The sequence below is a fragment of the Limanda limanda genome, chromosome 16, assembly GCF_963576545.1.
Source record: "Limanda limanda chromosome 16, fLimLim1.1, whole genome shotgun sequence".
Taxonomy (NCBI): domain Eukaryota; kingdom Metazoa; phylum Chordata; class Actinopteri; order Pleuronectiformes; family Pleuronectidae; genus Limanda; species Limanda limanda.
Genome location: NC_083651.1, coordinates 2,633,032 through 2,652,882, shown reverse-complemented (window position 1 = coordinate 2,652,882; position 19,851 = coordinate 2,633,032). Strand labels below are relative to the sequence as shown.

Sequence of the window (19,851 nt, the reverse complement as noted above, 5' to 3'; positions counted from 1 at the left end):
GTCAACATTAATACTGACATTTATTAAACCTGATGATGAATACATCATATACATATAACCATGGTCACATAACCACTTGGAACCCGTCACTCACTGGAAAATCTCAAATATACTTTAACTGGACAGAAAATCAAATTATTCGGATTATAAAATCTTTAAAAAAATGTTTTCAAATAGGAGTAATCAATGTTTTCTGGTCACATGATTAACAATGATTGAATCTCATCGTATGAAACATCTGAAGAATTCAATGATGAATCATTAGCTGCAACTTCCTCTCAAAAATAAAGTAACTTGCATCACAATTAGTTCAAACCCAAATTTGCAGTTGTGAGTGAAAATGTCTTTAGATATTTACAACATTGTTCCTTTTGATAACATTAAATGACAAGATCTAACATTTGCTCTCCGGACATATTGTCAATAATGGATGGTTTCATATTTTCCTGAAAAGAAAAACACTTAATACTTATTGCAGGTAAAGTTGTTCAAGTTGAAGCTCGACTGCTGTCGTCTGAATAAAGGCTGAAATTAATGTTGGTTAAGAAATAACAGGAAATGTATCTACGACTATATTTTACATTGTCAACAAATCCTAAGAAATTAACAAAACCAACAGTAAGTTGAGTTAATACTTTCTATCCTGTCCACAGGTTTCTGCTGAAGATATTAACCTTTAAAAATGTTTTAAATCTAGTTTTTCAAAAGGGTCAAATCATTTCATTTAACAGCTGGACACTGGTTTTCAGCAAATGCCTTCAACCAATATACATATAGTGTGTGTGTGTGTGTGTGAGACTGAATCAAACTAAACAACAGTGTGTGTTGTGGTGATAAAGCAGAAACAATACATCATTCAGATCAACTCAAAGTAGATTTAGTATTTTCATGGATTGGTCCGACACTAAAAGGAAAATACCAAATGTTTTCTGAACAGGACACGTCAGTACCATCTACGCTCTAAAGCAGGAAGCAGCAGATTAAACAGAAGAAAAAATAAACGTGTAACACCAACAGCAACCGAACAAATATTAAATAATACTGTGATAATGCATGATTGGACACAAACCATTTCCAGAATGATTCAAACATGGCCCCGGTCAGATTGAACATGAGGATTTCAAACATCCTCTGTCAGTACCAAATATTCTGGAGAGAAGAGCCGAGTCTGAGGTGACCTCTGACCTGAGGTGAGATATGAAGGTTTTAAAACATCTCAACGCACCAATAAAAGTCTTGAGGGAGTTGAGAGAACTTTCTCTGTTCAATTGAGAGAAAAATGTGTGAAAAAGAAAAACCAAAGAGTAGGAAAAGTGATATTGGTCAAAAAAAGGTGAATCCCCTTGTTTATCACCGGTGTTGATTCCATAACGTGCAAAAATCAGTTTGTGCTTCATAGGTCTGTGTGTGTGTCTGTGTGTGTTTGTGTGGTTTCTATGTAAAGGTTCGGACTCAGATCCGTCTCTAAATAAAACCTCATTATGGCTTCAATAAAAACATTTTAAAAAGTGCAGTTTTAAAAGCAACACAACGGCCGATGAAGAGTCTGGAGACTTCAAGTCTTTTCTCTGTTGATCCAACGCTGTTTGAATCCTGGAGGAAAAGTTCAATCTGTCTGTTTTCCCGCTCACATACACGTGACCTCAGCTTTCCCTTCTTCCTGCTCGAAGCCGTTCTCCTCCAGGCGGGACAGGGCGCTGGGATAGCCCCCCCCGAACACGGGGAAGCCGCCGATGCCCCCCGCGGCGGGAGAGAGCTCCTCGGGGGGGGCGGTGGCGCTGCTGACCGAGCGGCTCACCGAGCGACTGGACACGTCGCTGTGCACTGACAGAGTCTGGACACAGGAGGTCACAGGAGGTCACGTTAGGTCACAGCTCGGAGGAAACTCACATCTCACACAACCCAACAAAACTTAGATTCCTACACAACAAGGAGAGTTTGACCTGAACTTGAACTTGGAGCCGTTCCCTTGTGATTGGGTCCCTCAGGACAGATGTCTACACCTCTTTAGTTCCCTGGTTTCCCTCTAAACCAGGGGTCTTCAACATTTTTCAGTTCAAGGACCCCAAACTGATGGAGAGATGGAGCAGGGACCCCCTACTATATATATTGTAAAAAATTGTGTTTTATATTAAACTGGGCCTAGTGCCATGTATAAACATAGCTACCCTGTTATTGTGCATTCAATACTAAGCTATTTAAATAATACACAGGTTCATATATCGATGTTTTTATTATTGTGTGTCGCTGAATGAAAGATGACGTCTTCTGCCTCCATTTATCCGTTCGCTGCAATATGCTGGATTAATGTTAAAACAATTTAATTTTATTAATTAATTTAATTTTTTTTACATTTTAAAAATATAAAAAATTGTCTTATCAACCACAAATTTTGTGACCCCCCTGTAGTACCTCTGCGGACCCCCTAGAGGTCGCGGAACCCCTGTTGAAGACCTCTGCTCTAAACTCTTCTTCTGGATCTTTAATGCTTGGTGAGCAGATCAGATTTAGGATTTAAACAGACCTGATCTTTAGACCTGTCTTCTAGGAGCTACAGTATTTTGGGCTCTAGGATGTTTTGTCTTCGTGACCTCAGATCGTGAGAAGGTTCAAAGTTTCCAAGACTTCAGCCTCAGTTCACTGTGTGTGAGGTGCAGTTCTGAGTTTGTTAACCAGGGGGCAGTGATGCTACACAAACAGCAGCGTTTTCCTTCATCACGGACAATCATAGTTTTTCACCAAATTCCATTCAACTTATTCCACGAAGGTTTGAACCCTTTTTCTTTTTGAAGCTGTAAAACAATCCCCTGTGTGTTGGGACTCCATCTCCCATCATGCCTCTCACCTGGTTCCTCTGCTGCCCGGCGGCCTGACCTCGGACCGGCCTCTGCAGAAACACCACCTGCTTCGTGGCCAAGTTCCCGTCACTGCACACAGAGCGGTCATATCATCATCATGTTATATTACATGTTAACAGCATCAATACACAGCAGAGCCAGTTCCTGACTGAGCTCACCTGTCGTGTCGGATGATGGGCGTCGGCAGGACGCACGTGAGCAGCCAGCCGAACTCGGCCAGCGTGTGAAGGAGGGGCCCGTAGTCCGTCTTCACGCTGGAGCCCTGATGGACAACACACGGGTCAAAGGGTCAAAGAGACAGACACACAAAGAAGAAGAGGACAAAGAACATGGAGATAATAACACGTTACTGAGCCGTCCTGGCTGCTTTTCATCTTTTTAAATTTGAAAGATCTTCTAAAACTCAAACATAAAGGTGGAGACGTTTTATACAAAGCGTGTTTCAACACTTCAGTTCACTATGTTAATAATAACATCGTATACAAGGTGTTTTTGTAACCGATTTTAAAAACACTTCGTGGACTGCAGTGTCCAGGGTTTGGCCAGTAGAGGTCAGCGTTTTTTAAATTGGTGACTGAGCATCTACCTCTTCCTCCTGATGAACAAAAACATCTCGGATACCAACGCTGCCATGACGTCATTTAGAGTCAGGGTCAGAGCTGTCAATCATAATGTCTCAGCCCGTTTTTATATAATTAACCAACTTAATTATAGTGCACATAATTGCACTATATTGCACATAATTGCACTATTGTTATTTTATTTTTCTCTTCTGCTGTATATATATATATATTTTTTATTTATTTTCGATTTTAAATTTTTGATATTCTGTTTTATTCTATTTTATACTATTTCTATTTTATTTTTTTGGGGTTGTAATTACTTAATCTTTGCTATAAGAGAGCCTGTGACTCAAGCATTTCATTGCCAGCGACTGCTTAATGTTATTCTTGTGCATTTCATAATAAAAATCTTGAATCTTGAATCAAAATCACTTAGTGACGAAGATATGAGTGAAAAAAGTAAAACTTCTCATTTTCCTTGTCTTCCTGTTCACGTCTCTGCTCATTAACGGGTCAGTTCACCTGAGTAACGACATGTTGAACTGTGGCTTTAGCCCTGAAGAGAGAAACTGAGATGATAGGAGATAACGTGTTTATGGTTTTGTGGGTCAGCTGACACTCGTCCTCCTCAGTCTGTCACTGACCTCGATGACGGTCCACTGCTCCACCACGATGGTGTCGTTGGCGGGAGGAGACGTGCTTCTCTCCTCGTAAACAAACAAACCCTCCAGGGATCTGGGCACCGGCTCACCTGAAACACACACAACACAAAAACACACACACAAACACGCTTGTGTTAAAGCTAACACAATAATAACCCAACCTTCATTGTCGGGAAGCGAACACATCTCGTGTTCCCAGCTGTGAGTCGTTGGGAGAATGGGAAAGTGACACTGGGTTGATAATGACCCAGTTCTTAGAAAGAGGTTTAACTGTGTGTGAATGTGGAGCGGGTGGGGGGGCGGATTCAACCTGATTTCAGATCTGTGTCACAGTTTATAATAATAAGTCTCCTGACCAGGGGAGGTGCTCCACTTGTTTTATAACCATCTATCAGGACGGGACGGTTCATCCCCTGGGGAGTGGGAGCGGCTCCGACGGTCCCTGAACGCATCACAGATCAGCTGATGTGTCTAAATCCTAATATTCAGTTATATTCAGAACCTGAGATAATGTGTGTTGTGATTTCACATCTCCACAGCAGCGGTAACATCAGGAGGATTATTAGAGATGATTCTGGCTCTGCAAACATCATGGATCCTCCAGAAATCTTTGTTTACATTATGCTTCATGTTTCTAATAAAATGAATCAATATCAGCAGATTAATGTTTTTTCTAAAACCCTCAAATATTGATTTTGGCATCAGCCTTAAAGATCCTGCACCAGTCAGTCTCCAGGATGAATGTCAGAGTGTGAATCCATTTAATTCCATTTCTATAATTTCCAGGCCTCTGAGGTCGAGAGAAGATCTGCAGACGAACAGGAAGTGAGGTCACAGAGGTCGGGAAGACGCTTCCAAATATAGACGCAGTGGAAAAGAGAAGCCACAACAGGAAGAGACGTTTTTATATACGTGTGTGTGAATCAGTTTTAATTAGAAAAGATCAAAAATGCCGAGAATAGAAGAAGAAGAAGAAAGAGTAGAACAAGTTTCTCAAGAGCAAGACTCTGACACTTCTTCAGTGACGCTAAATATAGTTTTAAAGAAATAAAACAAACACGAGTAATAATACGATCAATGTGTAAAACGTGGGATCAACACCAGACTGACCTCTGGGCGTGTCCCAGTACACGAAGGAGTCCACCAGCGACCAGCCCTTCCGGTAGTAGGCGGTGGTCAGCTCCAGCCAGTCGGCCTCCAGGGCGCTGACCACCTGACCCTTCCTGGAGACACGCATGGAGAGCGCCCCCTGGTGGTACTGACAGGCCAGCGAGTCCAGAGGAGCACAGCCTGGAGCCCAGGAGTGGAAGAAGACCAGCAACCTCAGGTCTGGAGGAAGAGGAGGAAGAGGAGGGAGAGGAGGAAGAGGAGGAAGAGGAGGAAGAGGAGGAAGAGGAGGAAGAGGAGGGAGAGGAGGAAGAGGAGGAAGAGGAGGAAGATGAGGAAGAGGAGGAAGAGGAAGAGGAAGAGGAGGACACTTAGACTCAAAGATGAAACGGGACATCGAACCCTCGTGAGCGTGACGGCGTGATGACCTCACCAGGACTGTAGGTGTTCTCCTCCGGCTCTGCGTCTCCTGGAGGGGTCCGGGGGGGGGAGCGTGGAGGAGAGCGACACCCCCTCTTCGGACTGTGCACCCGGCCGTTCGAGACCCCGCTCACCTGCTGGAGGACCGAGCCCACGAATCGAACGCCCCCTCGAGCGCTGCTGTTCACCTGCCGGACGAGAGAGAAGCCACGAGTCAGCACGGGAGGTTTTCCTGAAATCATCACGGTTGCTAGGCAACGGGAGAGGTCACTGACCCGGTCGATGAGCGCTCGGACCGTGTCGCCCGTCAGCGAGTCGCCGGGTAGAGGCCACTCCTCCACCCGCAGCACCGGGACACTGTGGCACATGGAGGCCGTCTGCCTGCTGAACACACACACACACACAGACACGCACACAGACACACACACACACACACACACACACACAGACACACACACACACACACACAGACACGCACACAGACACACACACACACACACACACACAGACACGCACACAGACACACACACACACACACACAGACACACACACACACACACACACACACACACACACACACACACACACACACACACACACACACACACACACACACACACACACACACACACACACACACACACACACACACACACACACACACACACACAGACACACACACACACGGGTCAGCCTCTCTGTGGCATCGAACCCCCGGCAGCTGTAGAGTTCACAGTTCACTTGTAATCGTCGCTGAGGTTCAGACACAAACACATGAATCATTTACAGACTGAAGCAGATTCTGTCAAAACAATTAAACTAAACAAGAGTCAAACTAATTAAATCTGCATTTTAAGATGATTACAAGATTCATGGGAACAGCCAGAAGGAATATTGGCATAAAACAATAATTAACATCTACTGTGTCGAATTAAATTGAAAATATAATCAGACAAATACGTTAGTGAATGATTTTCTCTTTCTTATAACTTCTGAAGCAGATTCTCTGAACACATGAATAAGAAAATCAGCAGCTGAGAATTATTGTAACTCCCAAAATCATATTTCATTTGTTTTATTATTGTATTTATTCCTTCTGTTTGTTGCTTCTTTTAATTGTTTTAATGTGTTTTTTATTCTCTTGTTTATTGAGTTTGTTGTGAAACACACTCAACCTCTGAAATGTGAAATGTGCTAAACAAATAAAAGTTTATCATTAGTATTAATATCATAGCTGCAATCTCCCATCCAATCAAACCACAGTGATCAGAGATACTCTCACGTCATTGGCTGTGGGACCCCTGTTGTTGGGTGAATTTCTGGCCAATAGAAAATCACCAAAACATGGTCTCCCCCCCCCCCGCTCCAGACGTCTGACCTCCTACCAGCGGTTCACATCAAATATGCAGCTGACTTCATGTATCATTCATCCATTTACTCGACAGTGTGATGGGTGGGGGGGGGGGTGTGTGGGCGCAGTGGGACAGCGGGTGTCGCACACAGCTCGTGTACAATAATCTGTATCGATCTCTGAAAAGGATTTAACCACAAAAACTTAACAAGACTTGATTATTGTCTGAAAGGAAGAACTTGGTCGATTTAAAATCCAGATGAACAGTTTCAGTTGAGTTCAGGTTGTTTGGAGGATCTGGGCTCGTTAAGGCTCAATGGAGGATCTGGGCTCGTGTACCTTGGTCTGGGCCGGGCCAGGATGGCTCGGTACAGCAGGCTGAAGGGCATGGAGCGCGTGCGGCCCACCGACAGGATGATGGGGTGCAGGGCGGTCAGGACGTAGCCCTGCGTGTAGTACGGCTGCAGCGCCTGAGGCAGCTCGGACAGGGAGCCCACGTACTGCACCGTCGGGCGGCTGCCTGCAGGGGGCGGAGAGAGAGAGGGGGGGGGGGGTGCAAGGGTGAGAAACAGAGAGAGTCGTTTAGTGGTCGTGATAAATGTGAGAATTCTCCTCCTCTTCCTCAACATCACAACGGTGCTTTTATCTTTTCAGCCCTTTCCTGAACATTTCCTGGAAAGCAGCAGAAACGTAAATGGACGTTTTTTAGTTTTTCAGCGTTTACGTCAAATTCAGAAACACAAGAAGAAGAATAGAAATATCTCATGAAGAAGAAGAGGAGCATGAACGATGAAGATGAAGACGAAGATGATTCCCTTCATCTGCTGACGGGAGGAAAGTTTCTCTGAGGTCACGTCGAGTCCAAGTGAAATCTGAGTTTGAAGTCAGATGTGAAACTTGTTTTAAAGGTTATTCTGATCTGTCGGAATCTTGTACTTCCTGTTTGACGACTAAAGCTCGGACCATTCCCGCCTCTAAAAACATCGCCTGCTTGGTCGTAGAGTTTTAATAACCTGAGTCCGTCGGGTTCAAACACTGATGTCGGGTCTGTCTGAGCTAAAGAGGAGGAGGAGGAGGCGTGTGGAGGGAAACACCACATCCCCGCTCGCGCTCTTATTTTTAGAGCTGGAGCTGCAGCTGTGGCCTGTGATGTGGCGACACTGGTTCCAGTGGACGCTGCAGCTCTCAGACTGGTGCTCACACGCCCTGTGAGACATAACAACATATTCTGTTCATGTTTTTATGTCTAGAAGCATTTCAGATCGATATGTTTTAGCTCAGGTCGTAAAGATTTAAGAGACGTGAGGAATTTAAAGATTCTCCAGGAAACGACGTCTGGAGAAACATTTCTTTTTGCAGAGCGGATGATTATGTTTTTGCAAGAAGCTGCAAAAATAAGAGTTTTTGTTATGTCTATTTTTACGTCATCAGTTGTTCCTGTCGTCACCAGTAGGGGGTGTGAAGAGCTCAGTGGGTTGTTTGTGCGCCGAACGAGACTCGAGCTGTTTGTCTCTGTGACCGTCAAACTTCCTGTGTCCACAAAGAGAGGCTGTTCACAGAGAGGCTTGGCTGAGTGCCTCATGCACACACACACACAAACTAACACACACACACACACAAACACAAACACACACACACACACACGGAAAGTCCATTTAAAGCACTTTCACTAAGTTGTGCATTTTGGATGGAGCAAGATTAGGAAAGACTTATCAGGAGTGAGACTGGGAAACCGTGTGTGTGTGTGTGTGTGTGTGTGTCTGTGTGTGTGTGTGTCTGTGTGTGTGTGTGTGTGTGTGTCTGTGGCAGCATTCCTCACTACAACCCCCCACATTCTCACGGACGAACACCCCAGAGATGGAGGCTCTCAGCTCACAGCTGAGATCGCTGCCCCCCCCCTGAATGAGCACTTGGCTCCATTATGAGACCAGAGGAGTGAATGAAACCAGTAAACCAGTAAACCAGTGGCAACACTTTACTGGTTTCATTCACACACATTCCTGTGGGTTTGAACCCGAGCTGCACAACGCTCGAGGTGAATTTAAATTTAACACGGGTCTGCATGTTGCAGCTGGTGGACGACTGAGGGATCAACAAGAGAGTCAAACAAATCTGAAACTGTTTCCAGGCTCGTGCACAGCAGGGGTGTGTGTGTGTGTGTGTGTGTGTGTGTGTGTGTGTGTGTGTGTGTGTGTGTGTGTGTGTGTGTGTGTGTCTGGTCGCAGGTTAAAAGGTGGAACTGATGCTGAACAGGTCCGAGGCCCAGATCGTTCACATCACATAAACTCTACATTAAAAGAACACTGAGGGAATGATGAGACCTGTGAGAAAGATTAATAAGCTCCTGTAAAAACCAGAGCTGGAGCCGACGCCCACTGGACCTAAAGCCACCCCCCCCCCCTCTGTAGAAGGGACAGCTTGTCTCTTAATTGTTACCAGTTTGTATCTTTTGTGTCCTTTTGAGTGATTTGTTAACATTTAGCATCTTTTGAGGTGATTTTTCATCTTTGTGTGGTAACTTTGTGTCTGTTTGTGTAGACTGTGATTGTTTTGAGTCTCTGTCGTCACTTATCATCTATTTATGCACTTTGTCGTTGTTTTGTTTTGCTCTGTGGTCGTGTTTTGTTTGTGTCTTTTTCTTTTCGGTGACTGATGTTAGGAAGCCTATCTCTCTCTCTCTCTCTCTCTCTGGTGCAAGGCCGATCAGATTAAAAGAATAAACTTCATTTATTTCCTTTATATTCTGCAGAACCGTGTTGTATTTATTGGTTTCATCTTTTTTCCTTTATTTTCAATCATCAGGGGAAATGTGTGGTTTTGTTGGGTTCATATATTAAGTGTATAAATTAGGGCTGGGCAAGTTAACTCGTTTCAATCGAGTTAACTCAAGTGTTGAGTTAACTCGATTAATTATTTTATCTCGCATTAACTCAGGTTTGATTATTTATTGTTTTATTGTGAAAGTCAGGCTTTTATTTTGTGAAAGTCTGTTGCTGACTGCTGCAGAACAGGAAAAAAGAAAATAATTGGCGGATAAACAATCGAGTTAACTCATCACTTGAGTTAACTCGATTAAAACGAGTTAACTTGCCCAGTCCTAGTATAAATAATAAAGAGAGAGAGAGAGAGATCTTTTCCTTTAGTTAAACCTGGATCACTAACAGCAGCTCTGATGTTTAACACACTTCCAACCGAAGCTTTTGTTTCAGTCTTTTCTCCTCCCCTGCTTTCAGGCCTCACCCCCCCACTGCCCTCACCCCCATCCTGCTGCCACTCACCCTGATCACCCCACACACTCGGGCCTCTGTTCAGAGAGGGAGGGAAAAAAGAGGAGGAGGAGGAAGCCAGGACCAGCGAAAAGAGGCTAAAAAGGGGGGGGGGTGATGTGGGAACTGGTGGGTGAGGAAGGTTGGGGGGGGGGGGGTTTGACAAAGGGCACAGAGCGACGGAGACACAGGTCGGGGGGGACGGACGAGGGTTCAGAGCCAAACAGGCGACAAGACGGAGTTTACGAGTCTGTGAGAGAGAGAGAGAGAGAGAGAGAGAGAGAGAGAGAGAGAGAGAGAGAGAGAGAGAGAGAGAGAATTCAAAAAGGTGTGAGACAGAGAAGCTGCCCGGCAACAAGGAGGAGAACACGAGGATCAGTGAAGCTGAGCGTCCACACGGCAGCGACATGTCGGAGTTCAACAGCTTCACGGATATTCATGTTCATCGTTTAATACCAAAATACACAATGAATACACACTCAGTGAAACGCTCGTCAACAAACTGATAAATGGAAGCAAAGCCTCAGCTCCTCTAGATCTGAATGAAGCTAGAACCCAGAGTTCCTACGTTCATTCCTTCCTCTCCTTATGAAACCCACTAAAAACAGATTTCTATTTGATTCTGCAACAAATTCTCATAATTATCATATCTATCTATATCTTTTGTATTACGATCTTTGAATTATTCCCTGAAAAATCAAGGAAAATGTTGAAAAAGTCTCACAATGTTAAAGAAAGTGAAAAAATGTCCATGTTTCGGGAGCTAGTTTACGTCTTTTTCTCTGTGGTCCTTTTGCATCTATCTTTGGTATTTTCTATCTTTTTGTGTTAATTTTGCCTCTTTAATGTGTAGTTTGTGGTTGTTTTGTATCTTTTATTTCTCATTTTGCATCTTGTTGCATCTTTTTGTGTTAATTTTAAATAATTTTTGGTAAATGTATTGAGTTCTGTCTTGACACCAAATCCTTTCACCAAGTTTCATGGATAATCCATCCGGTACTTCTTGTGTATTCCTGATAAATTATTGACTATATCTGCTTCGAGAGCTCCCAACGTATTACAGTTCATCCAAAAACAGATAGAAGGTAAAACAAACCATTAAATGTTAATATGATTAGAGACGTCAACATAAAATCAGGCTCCACGATAAGTGAAAGATATTAATCAGCTTTTTTCTGCCTCACCTTCAAATCTCCTCTATATTTAATCATCAAAATACTGAGTTTAATCTGAAATAATCTATTTCCAGATTAGACAGAGATTAGAGGAAACTGAATCATCCCTGGACGTGAGGCCGGCGCTCGGCTTCAATCAGCTCTGAACAATCGTCCCTCGTGGATTTTGGAAGAAGGTTATGATTCATATCTGGGTTTTTATTTAACCGACATTTCATGCGACCCTGACCGGGTTCATCCGACCAGCGACGAGCACGCGTCACTTCAGGTTAAACCAGCTCGTCTCCGGACGTTAATCCTCTCGTCTGCTCGCTTCATCTCGTCCTGACCTGCTCAGCTGCCTTCACATCCTCCTCCTCCTCCTCCTCTCCTCCTCCTTTTCTCCTCCTCCTCTCATCCTTCTAGTCTTTGCTTGACACTGCCTTCGACCCTCAGGCACCAAAACATTTGCCAAGAGACGAAACACAAGAGTTTGTTGTCGTCTTTCCAGGAGCATTTATCGATGTGGGGAAATTGTTTATAGCAAGAGTCTAAAGAAAAGCTGCAACCAACTATACTTTTGATAGTATTATTGATAAATGTGCTGATTATTTTCTTATCAATCAATCAATCGACTGATTTGTTAAATGTCTGCTCCGCTCCTCCACAGTTTTATTCTGTCTGACCCACAGTGGATCCAATGCTCTGATTTCAGAACCAAACACCAGCAAAGGTTTTGACCAAAACTGATTCATAATCAACATTAGTTAATGGACTAGTTATTGAAGCTTTTAATTTTAAGTCAGCCACAACTATCACGTTCCTGTAGCTGCAACTGAAGAAGCCCTGATGCTTCTGTTTCCTGGAGTGAAGGTGGAAGAAGATCAATAACAGTAAACAATGCTTTTAAATGAGTGTTTCCCCCCCCCCCCCCCACTCACACACACACACTCTCTCTCTGCACCTCAGCTCTGGAAGTTATTAGCCATTAGCCACTTTGATGTGTTGCCTGTGGCTCCAGGTCTCACATCCATTCTCCGCTCAGACGCAGGGAAACGAGGCCAAGCTGAGAGAGAGAGAGCTGCTGCTACCATGGGGTGGTGTGTGTGTGTGTGTGTGTGTGTGTGTGTGTGTGTGTGTGTGTGTGTGTGTGTGTGTGTGTGTGTGTGTGTGTGTGAGAGAGAGAGAGGACGCAGGCAGATGAAAGTGAGAGTGTGTGACAATGTCAAGGAGAGACGAGGACCTGCAGAGTGATGGTGATGCTCTACAACGAAAGAGGAGTCATTACTTTACATTTCTGCTACTGTACAATAAGGTGATCAGCATATTTTAACGTGTTAAATAAATCTATTAAAAAAACTATGAGCCTCACTTTTCTGAGCAGGTTTTTAAACATCTACAAAAACTAAGAATATAAATATTCACTGATGACCGACAGTGAAGCTGGAGTCAGACATAAACTCTGGAAGGTTCTAGAAGGTTCCTGGTTCAATCTCAAGTGGTAAAAATATAAAAGTATAAACTCTGCTGTGGACAGATCAGTGTTGTTGTTTACAGCTCATCCACGCCGGCGTCGGCCTCATCACCAGAAGATCTGGAATCTCCTCGTGGTTCCAAGTGGACGTCTTCGTCTTCTACGTGTCCAGCTCCTCTTCTTCATCCTTGTTCTTCCAGTTTCACTCTCGTCACGTGCTAGAAACCTCATCAACATGTCCACTCGCTCACTGGGAAGCTTCCACACAAAGACAAACTCCGGGGAAATGTCAGAGCTATTTTCTTCCGATCACTTCCTGGAGTTCACGTCTGAAAGCGGCTCAGGACGAGTTCCTGCACCTGCAGCTCGTTCAGGGTCCGACACCTGACGTCTGCAGACCAGCTGCTGCTCAGGAACGTACGGACAGATGTGTTGTTCATGAAAGAAGCACCAGAGTCTTCATCATCATCATCTTCATAATCACATCTTCTCCCTTTAACCAACTTATTGAGCCATTTAAAGCTCGAGTGAAACATCCATCGTCTTCGTGTCTCAATCGGTTTGTGTTGAGTTTCCTGAGAGAAGAGACCAGCTGCCTTATCTCTGCTTCTCTGCTCGGAACCGAAAGTTCTGTTTGTCGGTGCAGCTCCACACCTCGGGCGTTCCTCCCTCCGAGAGGTGAGGACGGCTTCACTGCATTTGGGAGAACATCAAACATCCTCTCAGTTTGAAGAGAGAACGAAGCCCGGTGGTTTGAATCTGGTTCAGAGCCAGGAAAACACAGTTAAAGGCTTTTCTTCATCTTGCGTTTGGCAAGAAGAAACTTTTCCGACTGAACCAACTCAGATTCCTTTTTAAATCAAATCCTAACACAGGTTTTCCTGAAGTAAACAGTTTACAGTCTTGTTAAAAAATGCCTCAAAGGATAAATCAGCAGCCGGCACATGACGGGTTGAGATTGGAATCACTGTGGTTTAACTGGTCCTCACACTCTGAGATGTGTCATCACACATTCACCATCGCACAATCACACAAATCCAAGAGGAAAACTCACATCTTAGAAATGTACATTTCCTCCTTCTCCCTCATGAAATGAGATTTAACTGATCCAGTCAGAGATTCATCAGAGGTCACTCACCATTAAGTCTTATTAACCAATCAAAGCTCTTAACACTACAAGTCACACTCAGCCCTTCACACACGTTCGTACAGTTCTGCTTTTCACTGAGTTTCCTCTTCATCATCGTGAACGTGTGGAGACAGAGAAAGAACAAATACTTTTTCAATAACCTTCATGTTTCTCTTGGTGCTGCAGTCTCCATTCATACACTTCAGCTGATCGAACGTGTTCTTAGACCTCGTCTTCATCACTGACGATATAAACGATATAACTTTTTAACAGAGAATTACTACTTTGTTTTAAAAAACCCTCCAGAGACGAGAAGATAAAAACAACAACAAACTCTAAAAACAAACATGCCGGGCCAGTAGGTGGAGCTAAATGCTACATCGGTCATCCGTCAAATACCAGAGAACAACATGAGCAGTGAGCTAATTCTCCTTCGGCCTCAAAAACACAACAACAGTAGTTGGTCTGACGTCCTTTTGAGGAAGATGTTGGTGAGGAAGAGGAAAAGGAAGAGGAAGAGGAGGAGGAGGAGATGGGTTGTAGCAAGCAGGAAGAGGAGGAGCCGATAACGATCAAGTGGAGTCAACCACACAAACGTTATCGAAGCTGTGACGTCGCCGGTCAAAGTCCAGTGAAGTTTGACCTCACGCGACCTCGGCTGCAGACTTCCTGCGCCACAAGAAGTCGACTGAAAATGAACGAGAGGCTTCACCTCGGCTTCATGTGCGTATGTGAAACTGTGACTTCCTGCCACCATTTTGGCTCCTGTCACAAAAAGGTCCTTGTTATTCAAAAAGACAAAAAAACCTAAATCACCCAAATCATCAGTGGACGAACTGAAGATGAAAATCCAGGATTCAGTCGGAGGCGTTTCTCTGAAAGTCGTTAGGAGACGGGAAACAGACTTAACTTCCCTGAAACCCCCCCCCCCCCCCCTTCAACTTTCCTCTGTGATTCATTATTTTGTCGGCGGCTGTTTACATGCGACGCTTCCATTCAGGCCTTAATCACCGTTTCCTTCCAAATAGGTCAGAGTGAAAAACAGCGTCAGATGAAGGATTAGCTCTGAAACGCTCGGCCAGCGCAGATTATCACACGCTTCAAATTAGATTCCAGATCACAGCAGGTGGGCTTTTCCTCCTCTGGCAGGGAATTATATTATTTAACCATGAGAAGGTGTGTGTGTGTGTGTGTGTGTGAATGTGTGCAGATGGGCTACTCGCAGAGGGCAGGAAAACCACCTTGTGACCTATTTCTAGATGGGCTGAACAAACCAGGCCTGTTGCTAGGAAAAGATCCAGAGTTGGACGATGTGATGTTTGTGAAACGTGAAGAGACGTGAAAGGACTTCAGAATAAAAAGGGAACATTTAAAACACTCAAGCGGCTCCAGCACCTGCACTGAAGACAACTTCCTCAAATGCTCTGGAGCGACTGTTTGTGAGACCACAGCAGGAAAAGGTCCTTGTTGACGAGGTTTCTAACACGTGACAGAAGTGTAACTGGAGGAAAACAAAGATCTCAGGATTAAGAAGAGGAGCCAGACAGGTAGGAGACGAAGACGTCAACCTGGAAAGACGCGGAGAATCCAGATTTTTTGTTGGTGTGGATAAGCTGTTAATCAAAAACACGTGAATTCCACAGCAGGATTAATTCGTCATCTCCTCCTGCTTCAGTTTCCTCACATTCTCCTGCTGCTGTGATTGAGTCTGACCTGAACATTCTAGCTTTCCCGTCTGGCTACAGGAGGTTTTATTGGACCTTTAGTTTCCAGCAGCACAGTGAAGCACAGCGGCTCCTGTGGGAATAATAAAGTGTCTCTGTGTCGTAAATAGTTTGTCTTTCTGTGTCTGTTCAGGAGCGTTTTAGAGCCAAATAAACCAAGAGGAACATTTTTGTCCGAAGAGGAAATAAGATGAGTCTATTTTAAAGTGATGAATCAGAAAAACTCAATGAAACCGAAGAGTCTTTATCTGCATTAAGATGTCATGAGGGACAACAGTTTCCTTTATGACAAACAGGTTCGTGATTCTGCAGATAGTCAGAAATAAACTGGAGCAGCAACTAATTATAACTTTAAATGCCCTCTTTGTATACAGCTGCACTGATCTGTCATAGAACAATAACATCAGATAGTTGTCTTGAAAGAAAATGTGTCAAAATGATCTTGTTTCCAGATCAAATGTGAATATTTTATGTTTTCCATAGATTTCTATGATATTAAACTCCAGATGTTGGTCGATCAGACACTGACACACAGCTGAGGATTGACTTCATCTACTGATTATATTTCTATTAATCATCATTTGATCAAAGAGGAATCAAAATGTGTGAGAATCATAAAGTCCCACTGATTGCGCGGTCAAGTTATTTCATTAACTATGACAGATGATAAAAAACTACAGAAAAGTTACCAAAATATCTAAATATCATCTGATCCTTCTTCAATATCAATCGACAATTCAAATAAGTTCAGCTGTAATTGTTTTCTGTGACAAAAAAGTGACAATAATTTAATTTACAAAGATCTAGTTTGGATGTTTTGCCTATTTGATTGATTGTCAGGAAACTGTGGAAAATGCTGCAAATAAATCAGTTTTCCTCACATGTGATAAAGAAAAGGATCAAATCTTCACTCTGGAGAAGTTGGAACCAGATAAATTAACATAATAATCACCAATTGATCAATATAACTACTTGTAAAGATCGATTTCCATTCAATTGATCATCTATTGTTTCAGGAATCACTCATTGGATCAAAGAGACAGTTTCACTCAGAGATTCAATGATTAATCATTTTTTAATCAATGGAAAAAGTTGAATTTTAGTTTAACTCGTGATTTAAAACAAAACTAACAAATATTTGCTGATTCCAGCTCAATAAATACATGTTTTTCTTCCGCATGTATGAGAATAAAACGAACATATTAAAGTTTTGTTTGGTTGTTGAAGTCATTGAAACACATTCTCCTGATGAACCGATGAATCTCTAATAACCCTGATTATCCTGTCACCAGTAGAAACTCGGTAGAAAGTCCCGGGGACGTGTCTCACCTTCCAGGCTGAAGTCCAGCAGGACATACTCCAGCACGGTGTCTGTCTTCGTCTCCACCTGAGCTCTCTTCAGGGTGGAGTAGATCTTCCCTGGAGTGCTGTCCTCCGGGTCCTCCAGCTTCCTCAAGCCGCAGCCCATGGCCTCCGAGGCGGGGAGACTTTCCAACTTCTAACGGGACGTGTCCATCGCTCCACAGCCGGGGAGGCTCGGTCTCCAGGCGAGACGAGGGACTCACACAGGCCGGGGAGAAGCAGCACCGGAGCCCGGAGGAAGGTCCTCTACCGCCGGGTGTGTGTGGGAGAGTGTCCCGCTGGAGAGGCTGGAGGTCCGGAGCGTGGAGAGGAGGAGGAGGAGGAGGAGGAGGAGGAGGGAGAGGAGGAGGAGGAGGAGGAGGAGGGAGAGGAGGGAGAGGAGGAGGAGGAAGAGCAGGAGGAGGAGGAGGAGCAGCGCTCCCTGGAGGAAAGTTTCCTCCATCATCAACTTACACAACTTCCTCCAGACACTTAAACAAAACACTTAATAGAAAACCTTCACTTTTTTCTTGCTGGTTTTACATCACTGCATCTATTTGTGATCATATTGTGTGTCTTTGTGGTTGTTGTGTATGTTCATCTTGTTGAATCTCTGGTTGTGGTGTGTCTCTTTGCAGTCAGTGTGCGTCTCTTCTGTGTTGCTGCACGTTTTTTGTCTCTTAATGGTTGTTTTAGTCGTTTTAGTTGTATATGATAATATGCAATGGCTCTTCAGATAATGGATTAAACATAGTACCATGAATCTAGACTTTTATTTTGAAGTCCCATTGTACGTCCGGTCTCAAAGTGATTAACGTCCACGTGAACTTCATGCTTTGGAACTTCTCAGAGAGAGAGAGGGTGAGAGGGTTCAGGATCCTGGTTGTGGATCCTGGTGGTGGATGTGGATCGTGGATCCTGGTGGTGGATCCTGGTGGTGGATGTGGATCGTGGATCCTGGTGGTGGATCCTGGTGCTGGATCCTGGTGCTGGATCATGGATCCTGGTGGTGGATCCTGGTGCTGGATCATGGATCCTGGTGGTGGACCCTGGTGGTGGATCATGGATCCTGGTGGTGGACCCTGGTGGTGGATCCTGGTGCTGGATCCTGGTGCTGGATCATGGATCCTGGTGGTGGATCCTGGTGCTGGATCATGGATCCTGGTGGTGGACCCTGGTGGTGGATCATGGATCCTGGTGGTGGACCCTGGTGGTGGATCCTGGTGCTGGATCCTGGTGCTGGATCATGGATCATGGTGGTGGATCCTGGTGCTGGATCCTGGTGGTGGATCATGGATCCTCTTGGAGGATCCTGGTGGTGGATCCTGGTGGTGGATCCTGGATCCTGATGGTGGATCCTGGTGGTGGATTGTGGATCCTGATGGTGGATCCTGGTGGTGGATTGTGGATCCTGGTGGTGGATTATGGATCCTGATGGTGGATTGTGGATCCTAATGGTGGATCCTGGTGGTGGATCCTGGTGGTAGATCATGGATCCTGGTGGTGGATCCTGGTGGTGGATCCTGGTGGTAGATCATGGATCATGGTGGTGGTTCCTGGTGGTGGTTCCTGGTGGTGGATCCTTGTGGTGGACCCTGGTGGATCCTGATGGTAGATCCTGGATCCTGGAGGCTGCAGACCTGTGATTACCTCCTCACTGCTTCATATCCAATATGCCTCCTCACATCCTCTGAAAGGTCAAAGGTCACAGGTTGGGTCAGAACTAAGTGATTAACAACTGTTATAGTTTCACTCCGCCCCCCCATCCGCCCCCCCTCTTCTTTCAGCCCAGTGTTCCCACCATCTGTCCATTTCTCTTCTTCCTCTCTGAGTTAATTACCAGTGAGTAATTCAATCAGTGATGGTTTCCAGCGTGGATTCACTTTCTTCACTCGACTCTTGTAACTCGAACCCGGACGTCTGGCTCGTAAAGTTCTAACGTCAACGACATCCGGAGCAGAGCTGGGGGGGGGGGCAACACCAGGTAACATGTGGCATCAAACAGTCGAACCTGTGACACACTTACACCAGCGACCTCTGACCTCCACCTCTCACTGGTTCCCACTTCAGGCCTTAACGAGCACAAAGGACCTTCGACAGTTTTCTCACTGCACGATTTCTAAAGTAGTTAAATATGAAACCATAACTCATTGTCACCTCCATCAAGCAGAACTGATGGAGGTTATTAGTTATTAGATGATATAAAAAAGATATGAAACCTCTGACACAAGGTTCATTTATTCAGAAAGTTCCCTTCAAGCAGCTGAAGCTTCTTCACAGACAGAAGACGTCACCAAACACAGACGGATTCTATTTGTGTAGATAAAGTGAAAATTACTGAAATATAACTCCACTAACATTGTGGTTTATTATTATTATGAATTATTTTGGCCATAATAATTGCGCAGTGAAAATTGACCCTCGGTTTATCTGTTTCCGATGTCTCACAAGCTGAAAGGTAGAAATTCATACAACATCAAAAACAAAAACAAACTATTGACTTGTTTCTTTAAAGGATAGAAAAAATTTTCCATGAGATTTAAAATCAAAGTCACTAAACATGAGATAATAAGTTTATATCTCAAAAGTTCGAGGTGAATTCAAAGACTCTCAGAGGCAGAAGCTTCACGTCCTCAAACCACAGCTGCTGCCAGTCCAACACAAACTGGATCCAGTTCGGTTCCCAGTCATCGCTCGTACGCTCTTATTGTGACAAGGACTTTTCCTGAAGTTTCTCTTGTTGACGACAGGAAACTGACCTTTGCACCGATGATATAATTTAACGTTCAAGATGATGAATAA

The 19,851-nt window shown here is 44.3% G+C and overlaps 1 protein-coding gene across 1 annotated transcript; it reads right to left on the bottom strand.

The window, feature by feature from the left end:
* Position 1: 1 nt before the first annotated feature.
* Positions 2-17,338, bottom strand: rftn2 (raftlin family member 2). The gene is made up of 9 exons (XM_061088614.1): positions 17,038-17,338; positions 7,301-7,481; positions 5,886-5,994; positions 5,624-5,798; positions 5,194-5,412; positions 4,066-4,172; positions 3,017-3,120; positions 2,846-2,927; positions 2-1,834 (listed from the first exon to the last, which is right to left on the bottom strand). The coding sequence occupies exons 1-9, from the start codon at positions 17,174-17,176 to the stop codon at positions 1,628-1,630; spliced, it is 1,323 nt and encodes a 440-aa protein (XP_060944597.1). The 5' UTR covers positions 17,177-17,338; the 3' UTR covers positions 2-1,627.
* Positions 17,339-19,851: the final 2,513 nt, after the last annotated feature.